We start from the raw sequence: 16,777 nt of genomic DNA, 5'->3' as shown, positions 1-16,777 counted from the left end.
TAGCAGATGATGTAGATGTTTCTGACTCATTGCCGTCAGTAAGCAACTGATGCTCTTCTTTCATGGATTCCCCCTCCACCCCACAATTCTTGCCACTTCTGCTGGTTTTTAACCAATGACTCTGGGGGAGGATGGAAGCCCAGCTCCCCCTTCTAGCCTACGCCCCAGCGTTGCCCCTGAAGGACTTTGGCTTGAGATGCAGCCTTACCTGGCTCAACTCCCCTTCCGTGACCTGCTTCCCCCGCTCCATACTGGTCTCTTCTGGGGCCAACTCAGGGATAAATCCCTTGCATTTTAACCTCATCTCAGCATCTGCTTCTGGGGACACAGAACTTCATATTTAGCCCTCTTAGAGTTTAGAAAGGATAGAGGAGGATAAACACTTAAAACAGCATCTGGCATATAGGAAGTGCTGTCTGAGTTTTAGCTATTGTTCTCGTCTGAGGTTGAACCCATAGTAGCCAAGGAGAAGCGAGGGAGTCATACAAGGACTTCAAACAAACATAAAGCCACAAACACACAACCTCTTGAGAACGGTTGAGGGAACTGAATAATCCACATGACTGCTTTCATTTGCATCACTGGTTGCACCCCTGGCCTTAATTACAAGGGAATAAGTGCTTCTGGCTGAGTTGTAATATAAAGAGGCTGCCACTGTGTGCTCCCATGAGACCCACCACAGGCATTCAATTTAGCTAATAAGTATGGCTACTGAAGACTTGAACGTTCTCGCTCCCATGTGCTACTTTTTTTTCTTTATAAGTGAAAAGTCTTTGGTTCGTCCTTTAACTGGGTTTCATGGAGTAGTTTCAAGGTTGCTTGTTTGAAGGTAAGCAGCAGGAGTCTTAAGAACTTAATTTTAAGAAATTCAAAGAGAAAAGGATGCACTTTGTTCCTTGAGTTTCTTCAACCTATATTTCCTATCCTTTCATAGTAATTTGTCTTTTATAGATAAAATATACACAAATCACTTAGGAAAAAAGGCATCTGAAATGACCTTGGGAGGCCAAGTTCTTCTGTTTTTAAATGGCAGACACAGGGTATATTATTAAGATTTCTATATGGTAGCATTTCTAGCACAGCTCAGTAAGAGCATTTACCATTTCTTTATTATTCAGTTCAAATATAAGGGCAAAGAAAGTTACTCATAGGATTTCTTTTTTTTTTATGGTTTTCATTTATCAGCTCCTAGGGAAAAAAAAAAACTGGTATAGGCAAAATCCCAACATGATAAAACCAGAACTAAAGTAATAGTGGTTGGGGGGAAACTCTAAGTGAATTATTATGATCCTAGGTCCTAAAAAAAATTATTCTTCTCCGGTTCTCTCATCTGACCCCACTACAGTCTGGCTTTTGTCCACTTCACAGCACTTGAGCCATTAATGATCTCTTCCAGGACAAATGGAACGTTCGCTCTTCTACCCTTATTCACTTTAATCTATTTGTTGCTTTTGTTCGACTCAACACTATCTTCCTCCTCCTCCATAAGCCTCTCTTCTCCTAATTTTATCTGATCCTTTAGTATTTTCTTTCTTTTCTATTTTATTATATATTTTAAAAATAAAAATGAAAACGACAATTAGAGGTCGAAGGAAAAAAAGCACCCCCAACCCAAACACTGTTATTTCACTGGATTCCTCAGGGTTTTTTTAAATTGGTTTTCACATACCATGTATAGGATTTTGTAACCTTTTTCTACAAGATGTTTTATTTTAATTACTTCACGTTGTCATATAATCTCCATAACCTCCACCCTTAATTCCTTTGAATAATTGCATCTCTTGACTCGCTCCTCTCCCCAAGAAATCTGCTGATGAGCCAAAAAGTACTTTATGGCCCACATTCTCCTTTTACATTCAAGTCTCCCTTTTGTTTTAATGATATGAATACTATTAAGGAAACAAAACTCCAGTGTCTCACGGAAATATTTGTACCAAAATGCTATTTATTCTGAAAGTTAATCGGGCAATTTAGATCAAAGATGTATTCTTCTGAAGTGCCTAAAATATATCTTTCCTCTAAATAATTCCCAGGATTTTTTCAGAGTTCCCAGAAAAGTGACAGGTAGGCACAGGCACTTAATTAGTAGTTTTCAACAAGATTAGCATTTTCCAAATTCTGCTCCAGATAAAATCAGTGAAATACTAGTAGATGTGCTATATTAAAAAGAGGGAGGGAATGGGAGGGATCTCCATTATTAAAAGAAAAAAAAAAATAGTAAAAACATTTTTACAGGATCTCCTTACTGTGAGAATTTTCAGTCTTTACTACATTAATCCCAGCACCTAGCACAGTTGGTAGGTGACCAATAAATATTTGCTTAATATGTGAGTGTGCATTGTGAATCTCCTAGAAATAATACTACATGTTACGAGTAAATTGGTAAAAGAAAGCAATTTATTTATTTGAGATATTTAAACAACTATTTAAAAGACTGTTTATGGTGGGATTGTTTAGACTAACTAAAAACAACCACAAACCTAATGTCCATCAACTTAGAGGCTGGCTGAATGAATTACGGTGCAGTAAAAGACCATGTAGCCATTACAAATTATAATATAGGTTAATATTTATTGACACTAAAAGATGTCAATGACATGTGAGAAAAAGTAGATTCTAGAACACTATGAAATTTTGTATGCTATCTGTCTACATAGGTAGATATATACATGTATATAGTAATTATTTTTGGTTGGTGCAATTATATATGATTTTCCCTTTGTATTTTATATTTTTATTTTTGATTATTATTTTTTGTGCAACCAATACATCTATTTTGTCAGAAGAAGAAACAATAGAATTATTTCAATATTTAAGCAATAAATAAATATAAGCTGCATTGATTGAATGGAATTACACAGCACTTAGTGGCCATCGGTATAAAACTGCAAATAGTAAACCAACCTTTAGAAAACTTTTCCAAGCTGAACACTTCCATCACAAAATTATTTTTAAATATTTCATCACAAAATATTTTTTAAATTGTTTAAACAAATTTGTTATTATTACCATTAATAACAAAATTAGTGGTAAAACTTATACTGATAAGTATAATGCTATAACTTATTTATACTGTCTAATACTTCTTTGCATCTCAGTTCTTAGTGTTACTTGACTACCTAAAGAACAACTTGAACCACAGTGAGCATCTTGGGAGCCAAAGACAGCACCTGCAGCCAGGACTGGATTGACTCTCACCTTGTTAACTATCCCTGTGACCAGGATCTGTAATGACTTTAGCCTCAATTTCCTGGACACTAGAATAAGGCTTAGGGACCAAATGGTATGTAGCACTCCTTTAGCCAAAACTTAATGATGTTACCTAAGATGTCTCGTCTTAATTGTAATGAGATTTTTGGAAAGTAAATGAAATGCAGGGAGTGCTATACAGTGATTTAAGTTATTTTTCTATCCCCTTTACATATGGTGAACATTATAATAATAAATCATCAAATAAATATACACATATATTTTTATATCAGTTCCATGCAGTGTTATCAAAGGTCTTATAAATTTGTATGTACTTTACCCAGCAATTTTACTTTTAGGATTTATCCTAATGAATTATTCAAGAATATATATATATTTAACTTGATAAAGATGCTCATTTCAACATTATAATGGGGGGGGGAGGCATTAACGGTATCCAACAAGGAACTAGTTAAATGGATTGCTGTACATCATAGAAAATCACAATAGTCATTAAATGATGGAGAAAAATATTTGTCATAGAAAGAGGTTTACAACACATTTTTAAGTTGAAAAAAGGTTATAAAATAGCATTTATAATGTGATCCCATATGTTTGTTGTAAAATATGTATATGTTCATAAACAAAGGTACGGAAAGGTCTACAACAAAAATTTTATCTGGCAATCAGTGGGTTTATATGTGTCTTCTAAACTTTATAAAGTTAATATACATTGTTTATGGAACAATACAATCAGTGGACTTAGGGATTTTTCCCACAGTTTATTCTAAGGACTCTGGATAACATAAATAAATCACTTATTGTCCAAAAAAAAAAAAAAATATGATTCAATAGGACTGTATCAGTAAATCCTTGCTTAAAATGGTAATGTTAAATGGTAAAATCATCAAAGACGCCTAATCACTTTTCCAAAAATAATAAAATTATAATAAGGACAGAAATGAATTTTTTACTGCCCTTGAAAAATGACAGTTTCAACTGCACATGGCCTGATATTTCTTGATCCCCAGTAATCTGAAAATTAAATAGTGCAGATCATCACCAAGGTCCATGACCAACAGGAAAATAAAGGAAACCAAGGTGTCATGATTCGGAATACCTATAATTGGGTTACTTAAAGACTCACCATTTTCCACACTAAGGAATAATTCCAAGTAGTCTCTGTAAACTGTAAAGCCCTTCTTAACATTCACACCTCTAAATTTCAGAAAATAGTATGATTTATTTAAAAGGTGATTGGATCCCCAGAAGGCTGACAATTTTTACTGTGCCTAAAATATTCTATCATCTATAGCCGCCATCATTTTAAAAGAAAAGATATTCTAAACTTGAAAAGATCCTAATCTCAGATTTTTTTTAAGGTCCTTCAAGAAAAGTCCCTTTAGCTTTACAAATATAAGCAGTACCTTGTTGGTGTTTGTCTCATTTTGCTAGCAAAGCCTTTAGCAGGTACTAGCACTGCTTTTTAAGTCTGTTATCTAGTCAAGAGGTCTCTGTTTAAAAAAAGAAAACAGGGTAAAACACTGTGTGTATTTGGTCAACTATTCAGAAGGTTGCTGAGAAGCAATTCAGAGGATTTAAGAAAGTGAACTGTTTAACATTATTCAGGAAAGGACAATGTTTTTTTTTTTTCCTGTTGAATTTCATGTAAATAACGGTACACTGAAACTAAAATGAACTTAATCATTTTTCTTCCTATTTCCCAAACATCATTCATGTGTTGTGTTTACAAGTTTTGTCATATTTGCAGAACACCTCCACTATTATTTATTTTATGTTTTTCCTCTCAACCTCTTTCCTCGGCAGTAATACCTAGGAAATCAAAGGTTTGGTGGGTGAGTGTACACTTTTAACCATTCTACCATTTAAAGGATCTTGCATATTTGTCTCCACAAACACACACAAAGTCTAACTTCCTCATTTCACTGAGGAGCAGCGTGTTAAATGATGTCCTTTTTAACTTATGTGTTTATGGTCTTCCTTGAAGAGGATGGCAGAGCTGTTGATGGATTTGAAAAATAGTAGCAATGCATAGATTTTGTTCATGGCCCATCAGCTTAATTGTCTGTAATATACTTGTGTAATTTTACAGATGTTGCAAGTTACCTATCTCTCCTATTACCAATTTCAAATTTTTTTTAACAGTTCTTAAACGGCTCAACACTCTCTACCTTGTATTATTCACTTATGCAATAAATATTTCTTGGGCACCCACTTTGTGTCTGACACTTCCCGGGCAAAGCAGTGAGTGGGCAGAACAGACCACATTCCTTACCTTCGGGATGTTCACACTCTAGTAGACTTTTGCAGCTCTCTAAGGATATGGCATGTTTCCTCTTCTAGATTCTAAGTCCTTGGAGAACAAGATCTGGCTCTAATTTAACTCTGACTCCTCCATAGCACACAAGAGGGCCTTTGCACTGCTATCAGGAAATAACTGAACAATGAAAGTCTCCTTAGCCCTTCAGTTTATTTATACTTTGGCCCTAAGAACCACACCAATCATTTTCCCTTTTTTCCACTTAACCTGTCCTTTTTCCCTTTTTTCCACTTAACCTGTCCTTTTTTCAGTTTTTAATTTTCCTGATTTCAATTTATAAAATTCTGAAGATGAGGAAAAAACAGAGCGAGAACTTGTGGTGAAGGAAAACTAGCAAGTGATGCAAGCAAAAAAAATGAACATTTCACCTGTTGCATTCAAAGTGCTCTATTTCAGAAATATGTCAGTGAAATAAATGCCTGAATGTTTAAATTTCCATAAAAAGAAGCGTTTAAAATATATTTGATAAAGATTTTTGAGCAGTATATATTTTCCAAAATCATTCAAAAACCTATTGGGGTCTTAAATCTGCTGTATTTAAGAATACTATTGTATACATTTATTTTTTTATCAAGCAAAGTCATAAATCCTCTCTTCCCAGCTTAAAAAAAATACATTGTATTTACCTTCAATTTGCATGATTTAATAAACATTTAATGTTATTAATTGTTCACCCTTAATAGGAAAGAAAACTAAACCAAAGATTTTTTCAAAGTATCGTCACTGCTCACAGTTGAGATGATGACAGTCCCTTTTGCACAGATTCTTCTTCAGGAATTCAATTCACAGTGATTGACCTTTTTCCTTCCAATCTTTTCTTCCCTCTTATTAAAAAAAATAAACCATACTGATGTATTCAAATTCCGTGTAAAGATTAAGCCTATAAAAGGGGTAGACTCAGGCTTTAAGGCATTAAATATATTTCATCTCTCTTTTTTGTGGAACTCTCCTGCCTTCACCTAAATCAGTGTGGACTTTACAGGTTGCACAAAGCCCCGGAACTCTGGCCCCAGGTGAGTTGCTCAAGGTCGTGTGCCTTCGGTAGCAAAGTCAAGTTCTGTGCCCAGCACCCCTCCCCCACTACCTCCCCTCAAATAAGAAAGTTGCTAATAGTTCTCAGCAAGACCTCTAAGTATGTAAAACCTCTAAACTCAGTTACCTGTTACCGTCAATACTTTTTTCAAGTGGGGAAAAAAAGGTAGCAAGACTTTCTAGAGATAAAGAAAAGAGCTGACAAGTCTAGATCAGAACCAACTATGTCGGTAATGGGATTTTTCTTGGGTTTTTGCTGCCTTTTTAAAAAATTTATTCTATTGAATATATATAGTTGATTTCCAGTGGTGTGTTAATTTCTGCTGTACAGCAAAGGGATTCAGTTTTATATATATATATATATATATATTCTTTTTCATATTCTTTTCCATTATGGTTTATCATAAGAGATTAAATATAGTCCCCTGTGTTATACAGTAGGTCCTTGTTGTTTCTCCATTCAATATATAATAGTTTGCATCTTCTAACCCCAAACTCCCAATCTACCCCTTTTGGGGGGCTGCCTTTTCATTCAATTTTTAGCATCAAGTCAGAATCACTGTATTGCCTGCATCATGAGGACAAACCCAGCTTAACCTCCCCGCCCCACCCCCCCACCCGGCTCCCTAACTCCCCCACCCCCCACCCCGCCCCCGCCGGCCTCTTTTTCTTTCTTTTTCTCTCCAGATACAAGAGAACATGATTGGTAGTCTGAGACCTGATCCATCTGACTCTCAAATAGTTGGTTATTTTTCTCTGGCTCTCTTTCTGCTCCTTCTTATTCTGGAGAAACCCTGCCTCTAGTAAAAATGATGCAGTGCGACTGAGGTGCCAGTGTTTGGACTGTAAATTACGCATTTGGACAGCTTTTGCTGCACTCCAGCCTGGAAACAGAGGTTGATTTCTATTGAGTCCACACCTTTGCTTGCCAGTGAGAAATACATGGGTGCCTCTGGCTGTCTGCTTTGTAAACACTCCAAGTCAATACATATGATTCTATTCACTCAGAAAATGTGTCAGAATTGAACACATAACAAGTATTAACACTACAAACAAATATGATACAGAGTGTCTTCCTTTAAGGACCTTTTAACTTACATGGGGTTATATACAAAGGTGTTGATTATATATATAAAGTTGTTGATTATATGTCAAGAAGTACAGATGAATAAAGACTTATCTTAGGAAATGGAAATCATTATGGGCAGAAATGTTTGGAGATGGCTTCTCAGAACAGATAGAACTCAAGCTGAGTATGACAGTCAGAGGTAGAGTTTTTAAAGCCAGAAAGAAGAGCTTGTCCTTGATGCGATATCCAGTAAGGAGCAACTGAACGTTCTTCAACAGAAAAAGCAATTTTTTTGAGATGTGTTTGACAGCAGTAACCAAGGCACACAGAATAGGGAGAGACCATAGATGAAGCTCATCTATAAATGCACAGAACATTTAAAGAAACTGGAACAGAGTTTGTTAGGAGCCTTCATTTTTCCCGGGTGGTAGAAATGTCTTATCAGTTTTGGGGGTGGGGTCTTGCGTTTGGGTGGCACCATGATGCTAAGGCAAGATGTGCTTAGCAGGGGTAAGAACCCCTGGTCCTTGGTTATCTCTCTTTTGAATCCTCTCGAACCTACGGGGTTCTTACTGCGTTATTCCATTCCTTCAGGGTGCAGCCTGGGAGGAAACAAACAAGCATGCCCCCTTCACAAACACTCCAACTTCCCTCTGGCTTTCTTTCCAATTCTCCCTCTTACTTCCTGGGCAGAGGCCTTGCTCGTACATCACCTCGGATTTGCTATGACTGGAGCGAGCCCTGAGTTTCCTGAGATCCTAGGCTTCTGGAGTCCAAGAGTTTTCTCAGTTCTACTTTGCAATATCATTTCATCTCTGAGTCAGTGCCACCGACTGAATGGTGATGGAAGGGGTTCAGAAGGAAATGCAGAGCTGTGTATGATCTTTGGCTGCCTACTGCTATTGTAATAATCCAGCAATAAAGCCATCAGCAAGGAGTGGCATAAGAATAGAAATAAAGTGAGATTAAAAAAGAAATAGCGGAAAAGAAGAAATAACAAGATCTTGTTTGTGGCATACTCACAGGATGTAAATGAACTTGAGGGATTGAATGGAACTGATGTCAGCTGTCATCAGACAGATTTTTCCATGGCTCAAATTCCCCTTTCACCTTTCCCTTCATGCACTATTAGCACCAGGTCCTGTTAATTAAAAGTTCTCCAAACCCGTATCTCTTCTTTCCGTTATTGCCCTTGTTCACGCCAGCAACATCTTTCTCTGGGCTATCGAGTGCATTACACTTCTTATTTCTCTCTCTGTCCTCACCCTCCTGTAATGTATCCTTGATTCAGCCATGAAAATGACCTTAAGCAACAATTGAATCATGCTCGCCAAACTTTTCTGGCTCTGTAGTACCATACAGGGCATCTAACTCCTAGGCACACAGCTTTATAGAACCTTTATAGAAACTTTATAGAACCTTTCATCATTGGGCCACTCCTGCTGGTCCTGCTTTACCTAAGGTCTCCTTCCTAAGGCTGCAGCTTGGGCCAAGCAGGAAGGCAGCGAGGCGCAGTGGTCCAGGGCACAGACTTGTTACACGCAGCCTGCTTTGAGTCCTCACCCCGCTGTTCACTTGAACAAGTTATTTATAGTGATCCTTCATCTATAAAATATTGTTAGGAGGATTAGGTGAGACTTTATTTTAAAAGTGCACTTAGTACATAGTCAGAACTATGCAAGCGTCTGCAGTAAGACAAAAATACCTCCCCAGATTGTCAAGGTCTCTCCTACCCCAGTGAATTTACACCTTCAGGTTCTTAATCCCATTTGTGGGGGCCTCTCTTTCCCTTGGTCAATTTTTAGTCTTCCTTCTGAAAGTGAAAGTGTTAGTCGATCAGTCGTGTCCAACTCTGCAACCCCATGGACTATAGCCCACCAGGCTCCTCTGTCCATGAGATTCTCCAGGCAAGAATACTGGAGTGGGTTGCCATTCCCTTCTCCAGAGGTTCTTCCCAACCCAGGGCTCGAACCCAGGTCTCCTGCACTGCAGGTGGATTCTTTACCATCTGAGTTACCAGGGAAGCCCAGTCTTCTAAGAGGAGTTAAAATGTCAGGTCCTCTGTGAAGCCTTTCCACTTCACTTTGTTAATCCCCTTGTGAACACTTTTATTGTATTACAATTTGTTTTAGTTTTCTGTGGCTGCTAGGACAAATTATTGCAGTCTGGGTGGCTTGAAACAACAGAAATGTATTCTCCCGGTTCTGAAGCCTAGAAGTCTGGAATTGGTGTCCCGGGGCTGACATCAAGGTCTTAGCAAGACCACAGTCCTTCTGGAGGCTCCAAGGGGAAAATCTGCTCCTTGCCTTTTCCAGCTTCTGCTGGAGGTCCCGCATTCCCTGGGTTTATGGCCACATCCCTCCCACCTCTGAGTCGGTCTGTCAAATCCCCTCTGGAGATGTGGGAAGACTCTTGTGATGGCATTGAGGCTCCATCTGGACAATCCAGAATAATCACACAGCTCAAGATCCTCAATTTAACACATCTGCAAGACCCTTTTAAACCATATAAGGTAACACGTACAGGCTCTGGGGATCAGGGCCTAATACCTTTGAGTGCACGTGTTGGTCTTTTCACCATGGTACGACAAGGATTTAGCACTGGGTAAGAACGTGCAATCAATAAGTGAAATACGAAATATAGAGGTGTGGTGGTTCAGGCAAGGGGCCCACTGTCCATGTTCATTGGTATTCCTTCTTTGCTAAGGCTTTATATCCCCAGGCCAGAGCTGTTGCTTTCATGTGCTAATCTGTGGCCGGAAGGATATGTTACTCATAAATTATTCAATAGATCACCTTCTAGGTTAGAGAAGTTAAGTGAATTTAGCACTTCTTATCGCTTCCCCTGAGCTATGGTGAGGCAAAGTCCCCCAAAAGCTCCGTTCAAGCTCCATTCTTTCCAAGCTGTGGGGTGGCAGGCAGTGAAAAAGGTGGAAGGAGACTCTCCCGGAATGCGAGAATGCGTGGCGGCTGGCTGACAAGCATGAGCTGCATTAAGAGTGCTGTCATCAGTCTGCTGCACTGGTGAGCTGCCATTCCTTGGCAGTTTATTTTAAACACAGTTTTCTTCATAAGCTAAGCTCCTAAATTAATGGCTAAACTTAACTGACCATCTTGAGTCATTTGGGTTCAGCACAGGCATTTTTCTAAAATGAGGCTGTTTCTTGTCCAGTGTTCTTAAATTAGACCCATCCTCACTTAAGTCTGTTCCTGCCACGACTCACCTGGAAAGACAACTCAACAGTTAACATGATTGTTTTGCTCAGCTGTTGGAAATCCTTCTCGGCGAAAGAGGAAAAGATGACTCGCAATAAAAGTTAACAAGCAGATAACTGCATAAGGAATCCTTAAATGGCACATTGTTTACTGTATTGTAATTGTTCATTTCTATGTCAGTCTTTTCATCTTTGTGCTGGTTAGAGCTGCCAGAAATCAGAAAGTTAAAAAACTATGTAGAGTCACCGAATTTATCCAAGATTTGCCTATGTAGGTGTATATCTGAAAGCTTCTGAGGTTTAAGATAATTCTTTCATTAACATACAACATCCATGTGTAGTAAAACACAGTAATAAAAGCTGATTTAGGTTTACATGTGTGCTCAGTCGTGTCTGACTGTTTGCGACCCTATAGATTGTAGCCTGCCAGGCTCCTCTCCATGCAATTTTCCAGGTAAGAATTCTGGATTGGGTTGCAATTTCCTCCTCCAGGGGATCTTCCTGACCCAGGGATCTAACCTCCGTCTCCTGTGTCTCCTACACTAGCAGGCAGATTCTTAACCACTGCACCACTTGGGAATTTCATGATTTAGGTATGGTAACCGACATAAAGCTCATCTAACAGAATCTGGCATCTGTCAGAGGCTTTTTTAATCAGAGGAGACTCCTGTGGGTTGTCCAAGAGGACCTATTTACCTCCTAAAATCATCTAGAACAACACTCTTCCTCTAGCCTTGCTCTAGTCACCCCTTCATTGTGGTCACACTTCTTCCAACCAATGACACTTCGCACGTTGGAAAGCTGCAATACAGCTGCAGTACAGCTGATCTACTGATACAAGGTTGTGGTGAGGAAAGTGCAGCATTTATTGCAGGATGCCAAGCAAGAAATTCACGTAACTAGTGCCCAGAAGGTTTGAACTCCCCAGTGGCTTTCAGAGAAGGGTTTTTTAAAATGGTGATGGGGTTGTGGGGTATATGACCAACTTGCAGACACTTTTCTGATCAGTTGGTAGGGAGGTAATCTGGAGTCAACATCATCAACCTTCTGGTTCCAACCTGTCTGGGGTCTGTGATGTGCTGATGGTCACCATGCAGTTAACTTCTTCCACCTGACAGGGATTTCAGTATCTGTAAAGCAGCCCAGAGGATGGCTCAGAATATTACCTATAACCCTTGAGGAGGAACTAAATGATTTTGGCTTTATTTAATGGATAAACTTTTGTTTTGTCTTGCTTGACTGTTTTCCCTTTTTTGTACATTCTCTCACTTCTCAGATTAAACTTACTCTTTGGAACCTGGGGAAGGCCTGGGAGGCTAAAGTTTTCCTACAGACAAGAGGCAGGTGGGGGACATGGGAGGGGCTGGGATCTGCTCCCAGAAGGCCCCACGGGGTCCTGCTCGGTTACACGTGCTGTTCCCTCTGTTTAGAATGCTTGTCCCTCCTCTTCTCTTGATTAAGTTCTGTTCATCCTTCAGATATTAGTTCAGTCATTACTGTCTCTGAAAAGCATTCCTCAGTCAGTTCAGTCACTCAGTTGTGTCTGACTTTTGGCGACCCCATGAATCGCAGCACGCCAGGCCTCCCTGTCCATCACCAACTCCCGGAGTTCACCCAGACTCACGTCCATCGAGTCAGTGATGCCATCCAGCCATCTCATCCTCTGTTGTCCCCTTCTCCTCCTGCCCCCAATCCCTCCCAGCATCTGAGTCTTTTCCAATGAGTCAACTCTTCGCATGAGGTGGCCAAAGTACTGGAGTTTCAGCTTTAGCATCATTCCTTCCAAAGAACACCCAGGGCTGATCTCCTTTAGAATGGACTGGTTGGATCTCCTTGCAGTCCAAGGGACTCTCAAGAGTCTTCTCCAACACCACAGTTTAAAAGCATCAATTCTTCGGCGCTCAGAAAAGCATTCCTAGACTAGGTCATGTCCTCTAAGCACTGCTCCAGCACTTGAGACTGTTGACAGTTTATATTTGTTTATGTGATTATCTGATTAATGTCTGCCTCCTCTGCCAGACAGACTGTACAAAGCTGAGGACAGGGAATGTCAGTTTTTGTTGTTGTTGTCATTGCCATTATATCACCAGCCTTTATCACTGTTGCTGGAACACAGTAAGCATATCATAAATATTTAAATGTTGAATGAATATGTCATGGAATCTCTTGCTAGCTCTGCTTCATTTTCCTTATTAGTAAGAAAATGCCTCTTCCATTCCCCAAATTCTAGGATATTATGGTTCCTGGATTTTTTTTTTGGTTTAAAAAAACACTTTATTTGGCTGTGTTGGGTCTTAGTTGCAGCATGTGGGATCTTCAGTTTCAACACACAAGATTTAGTTCCCCAAACAGGGATCCAACCGGGCCCCCTGCATGGGGAGCTTGGAGTCTTGGCCACTGGACCACCAGGGAAGTCTCTGGTTTCTGTTTTGAGCCTACAAGATTGACTGTCATCTGCCTGCCATGTCCAGTGCTCTCTTAACCCGTGGTCCTGTGTTCAGTCGCCTCCCTTCCAGTCTATCGGCAAAGCTGCAGCAGAACCGTTTAAAACACTAGACTGATCAGCGCACCCCGCTGCTTAACCATTTTCAGAGACTCCCACACCTTCTCTGGGAGGAAACTCGTCTCCTGAGAAGATGCCCTCCCATTACTCTTGCCTCACCTCCTGTCCTCTCCCTGGGATCTCAGTCTCCACTCAACACAGCAGGTTGCAACTACACACCATTCTTTCTTTCAAGTCCCTCTGTCTTCACATGCAATTCTTTCAGCCCGGCCAACTGTCCTCTTCTTTTGTACTTAAGTCTCATCCATCATCCAGGCCCAGCTCAAAGGTTACGTGAATGTGGCACCTGCCTTGACCAAACCTGCATTCTCCATGCTGTTTGTTCTCCCCTGCCTGTTTCCCGCAGAACGCTTTGTGCAAGCCACCATAACACCACTTGTCTCAGGGAGCTGTCTTTCTTTGCAGAGGGTCATTTCACTTAAGAGCGTGGGCCTCATATTCAGACTGACTGGAGGCTGAAACCAAATTCTGCAACCTAGCAAATTCTGCAACCTAGCTGTATAGCCTTGGGAAGTATTCTGAGTTTTAGTTTCCTAGTTTTGGAAATGGGAAACATATAACACCTAACTCACTGGGCAGTTAGAATTACATATTTAATGGGGGTAATGTGTTTAAGCCACTTAGCTCAGTATTTGACCCGGTAACACCCAATAAGGATTGTGAATGTATGGTATGCAAAGGTCCAGACCCACATTTTGCCCCTCTTTCTATCCCACTGACTGGCCATAGTGGGTGCTCAGTGAATGCTTCTTACACAGTGGGTGCTCAGTGAATGCTTCTTAAAGTGTCTAAATGGGAGAGTATCCATGATGTATTCTTCTCTTCAGGAAGGCCAGAGGCTTATTCATTTTAGGAGTTTTATTGAAGGGTCAAAAATTCTGATGACATACTCAAATCACACTGATCTTACCCTTTGCTGAACTACTCCTGAACTTACACAGGCAACCTAGTTTGAGATTACACTTTAAGTATTAGTGCTTTTGCTAAATCCTCTCTTTATACACGGAGTTCTTACAGCCCGCACATCAACTGCAGCCTTTCCACACTCCTATGCAGAACAGATTAAACCCTTCTTTCTCATACGGAAAATCCTCTCTGTGACTCATAACCTAATTGACTTTTCTAAGATGACAGTGCGTGGTCAAGCCGATTCGATCCCTAGCCGTGTGCTCTGGCCACAGCACGGCACTGCCCCCGGGGAAAGTCTTAAGTTTCTTGACTGCAAGGTTATCTCCTGCCTCCTCCGCATCGTTGTCTGTACGCAGAGTCTGAGTGAGCAAGCCTGACCAGTGCACTTCCTTTTTCCGTCCACGTAATTAACTTCCACCGGAGGGGCAGAGGGAAAGAAGTAGGTTCACAATCAATACTTGAGATTCCCTGGGAGTCATACTGGGCTCTAAAAACCTTTCACCTTGGGGAAGCACCTTTTAACCCTCGGCACCTAGCAGTTTCCTACTGCGGTTTCCCTTCGGTGTTCCCCGAGGACTCCTTCTAGGGTTCTCGACAAGGACAGAGGAACCGAACTGAAGGTTGAGAAGCATCTTGCCTCCCTACGCCGCCAACTTCTATTAACCCAGCGCGGGCCATCCTACTGGCTGGTCCAGGGGAGGCGCTGGGTACCTGCCCCACCGTGACCCCATCCCGCCCACCGGAACGCGGCCGCGGCCCGCACCCTCCGCCAGGACGCACACGCCTCCGACCTCCTGCCTGGAGCGGCCCCGGGGAACGCAGCTCCGGGCGGTGGCCGCAGCGGCCGACAGTGGGCCGAGTGCGGGGCCACAGGCGAGGGTCCCGCACGCGGGCGGGGCTGCCGGGCCGGGTCCCCCGCCTCCCGGGGGCGCGCGAGCGCCGGGCGGGGCCGCCGTCCCTTCCGGGGAAGCGGTGGCCGCCGCGTCCGCCGGGCGGCTTCCCGCCCCCGCGGCTCCGGGTGACGCTGCTCCAATAACAGCGCGCGGGGAGCCGCAGCCGCGGGAGGCCGCCCTCCGCGCCAGCCCGGCCGCCGGGATGAGGGCCGAGGGTGACGGCGGGCTGGAGCGCTTCTGCAGCCCGGGCAAGGGCCGGGGTCTGCGGGCCCTGCAGCCCTTCCAGGTGGGGGACCTGCTCTTCTCCTGCCCGGCCTACGCCTACGTGCTCACGGTCAGCGAGCGCGGCAACCACTGCGAGTTCTGCTTCGCCAGGTAGGGCGGTGCCGGCGGGCGCGCAGGGGCTCGGGGGGCGCCGCGCGCGCGGGCGGGCCGGAGTGTGCGCGCCTCGCGGGGTCCTAGCGCCCGCGGCTCCAGGGCGGGGGTGGGGAGCGGGAGGGGACCTGGAACCCGGCACTGGCCGGGCCACGTGCACTCAGTAAGACCCGCCAAGTTCCCGCCGCACGCCCGGCACCAAGGCACATTTCTCTGCTGGCCCCCGTGGGCTGTGTGAACCCGCCAGGGCAGGGTCGTGCCTGCAACACGTGGGCTCCGAGCCAGGCTTGCTCCCCAACCCTGGCTACTCGGCGCTTTGCCGGCGGGGCCCCAGGTTTCGCGCAGTGGCCACAGCCACAAGCCACCTTTCACTTGTGCTTCCTGCGATGTGATCTGTGCACCCCCCCTCCCTTTCAGCCCCGCGCTGCCGCAGGCTTGCCGTGTTACCGCGGAGGAACTTAATGACACTTAGTATTTCATGTGAAGTACGTGGCCCCTCGTCTTGTCACCCTCTGCGCTTGGTCTTTGGGGAGAAGCCAGGGGGTCACCGATCCTGGGTTCAGAGGGACTGCAACGGGGGGACGGAATTTAGCCCTTGTTTGGGGTTGGGAAAATCTGGTTGCTTGGGGGATTAGGCAAAACGTCTGGTTGGAATTGGTATTTAAATGGAGCAGATCATGTATGTGTGTGTATGTATATATATTCACATACACCAACGCATAATTATATCTTCAAGCCTTATGACAGTTTCAGACCTAAAGGCACCCTTAGAAAGCATGAATGCAACACTTTACGTTTTAAGGGGGAGAGAACTACTGCCCAGAGAAGAAGTATGTATATTCACGCTTATAGTTAAGAAAATGAAATCTAATGTCCTCAGTTCCGCCCATTGCCTACCTACCCAAGTCTTCAATAAAAGGACTGAGGCAGGAAGCATGGCATTGGAGTTTATGCCATGGGACCTTCCTGGGCCCTGCTTTACTTTCTTTGAACCTCAGTTTCTTCATCTTCGAAGTGGAGACTTCTGGGCTAGATTAAGCCCACCTGAGGTTTGCAGGTACCTTTTGAATACAGATCTCCAGCCCAACACACGCCAAAGAACTCAGTGCCTGAGATATGTTCATCTTATTTCACGATAAGACAGAGCAAAAGAAGGGACAAAAGCTAAATACTATAGTCATCTTGCCCAGAC

The 16,777-nt window shown here is 42.7% G+C and overlaps 1 protein-coding gene across 2 annotated transcripts in view; it reads left to right on the top strand.

Annotated features, from left to right (window-relative positions):
* The first annotated feature begins 15,377 nt into the window (after window positions 1-15,377).
* SMYD2 (SET and MYND domain containing 2) overlaps window positions 15,378-16,777 on the top strand; it is a 53,452-nt gene continuing 52,052 nt past the window's right edge. Inside the window, 1 exon segment of one of the 2 annotated variants that reach the window (NM_001076364.1) lies at window positions 15,378-15,585. In NM_001076364.1, coding sequence (NP_001069832.1) covers window positions 15,413-15,585 — 173 coding nt within the window. In that variant the 5' untranslated portion in view covers window positions 15,378-15,412. 2 annotated transcript variants of the gene reach the window in all.

This window comes from Bos taurus, chromosome 16 (genome assembly GCF_002263795.3).
Source record: "Bos taurus isolate L1 Dominette 01449 registration number 42190680 breed Hereford chromosome 16, ARS-UCD2.0, whole genome shotgun sequence".
In the NCBI taxonomy this organism is placed as follows: domain Eukaryota; kingdom Metazoa; phylum Chordata; class Mammalia; order Artiodactyla; family Bovidae; genus Bos; species Bos taurus.
The sequence above is the reverse complement of the archived record's forward strand: the minus strand, read 5'-3'. Positions and strand labels throughout refer to the sequence as shown.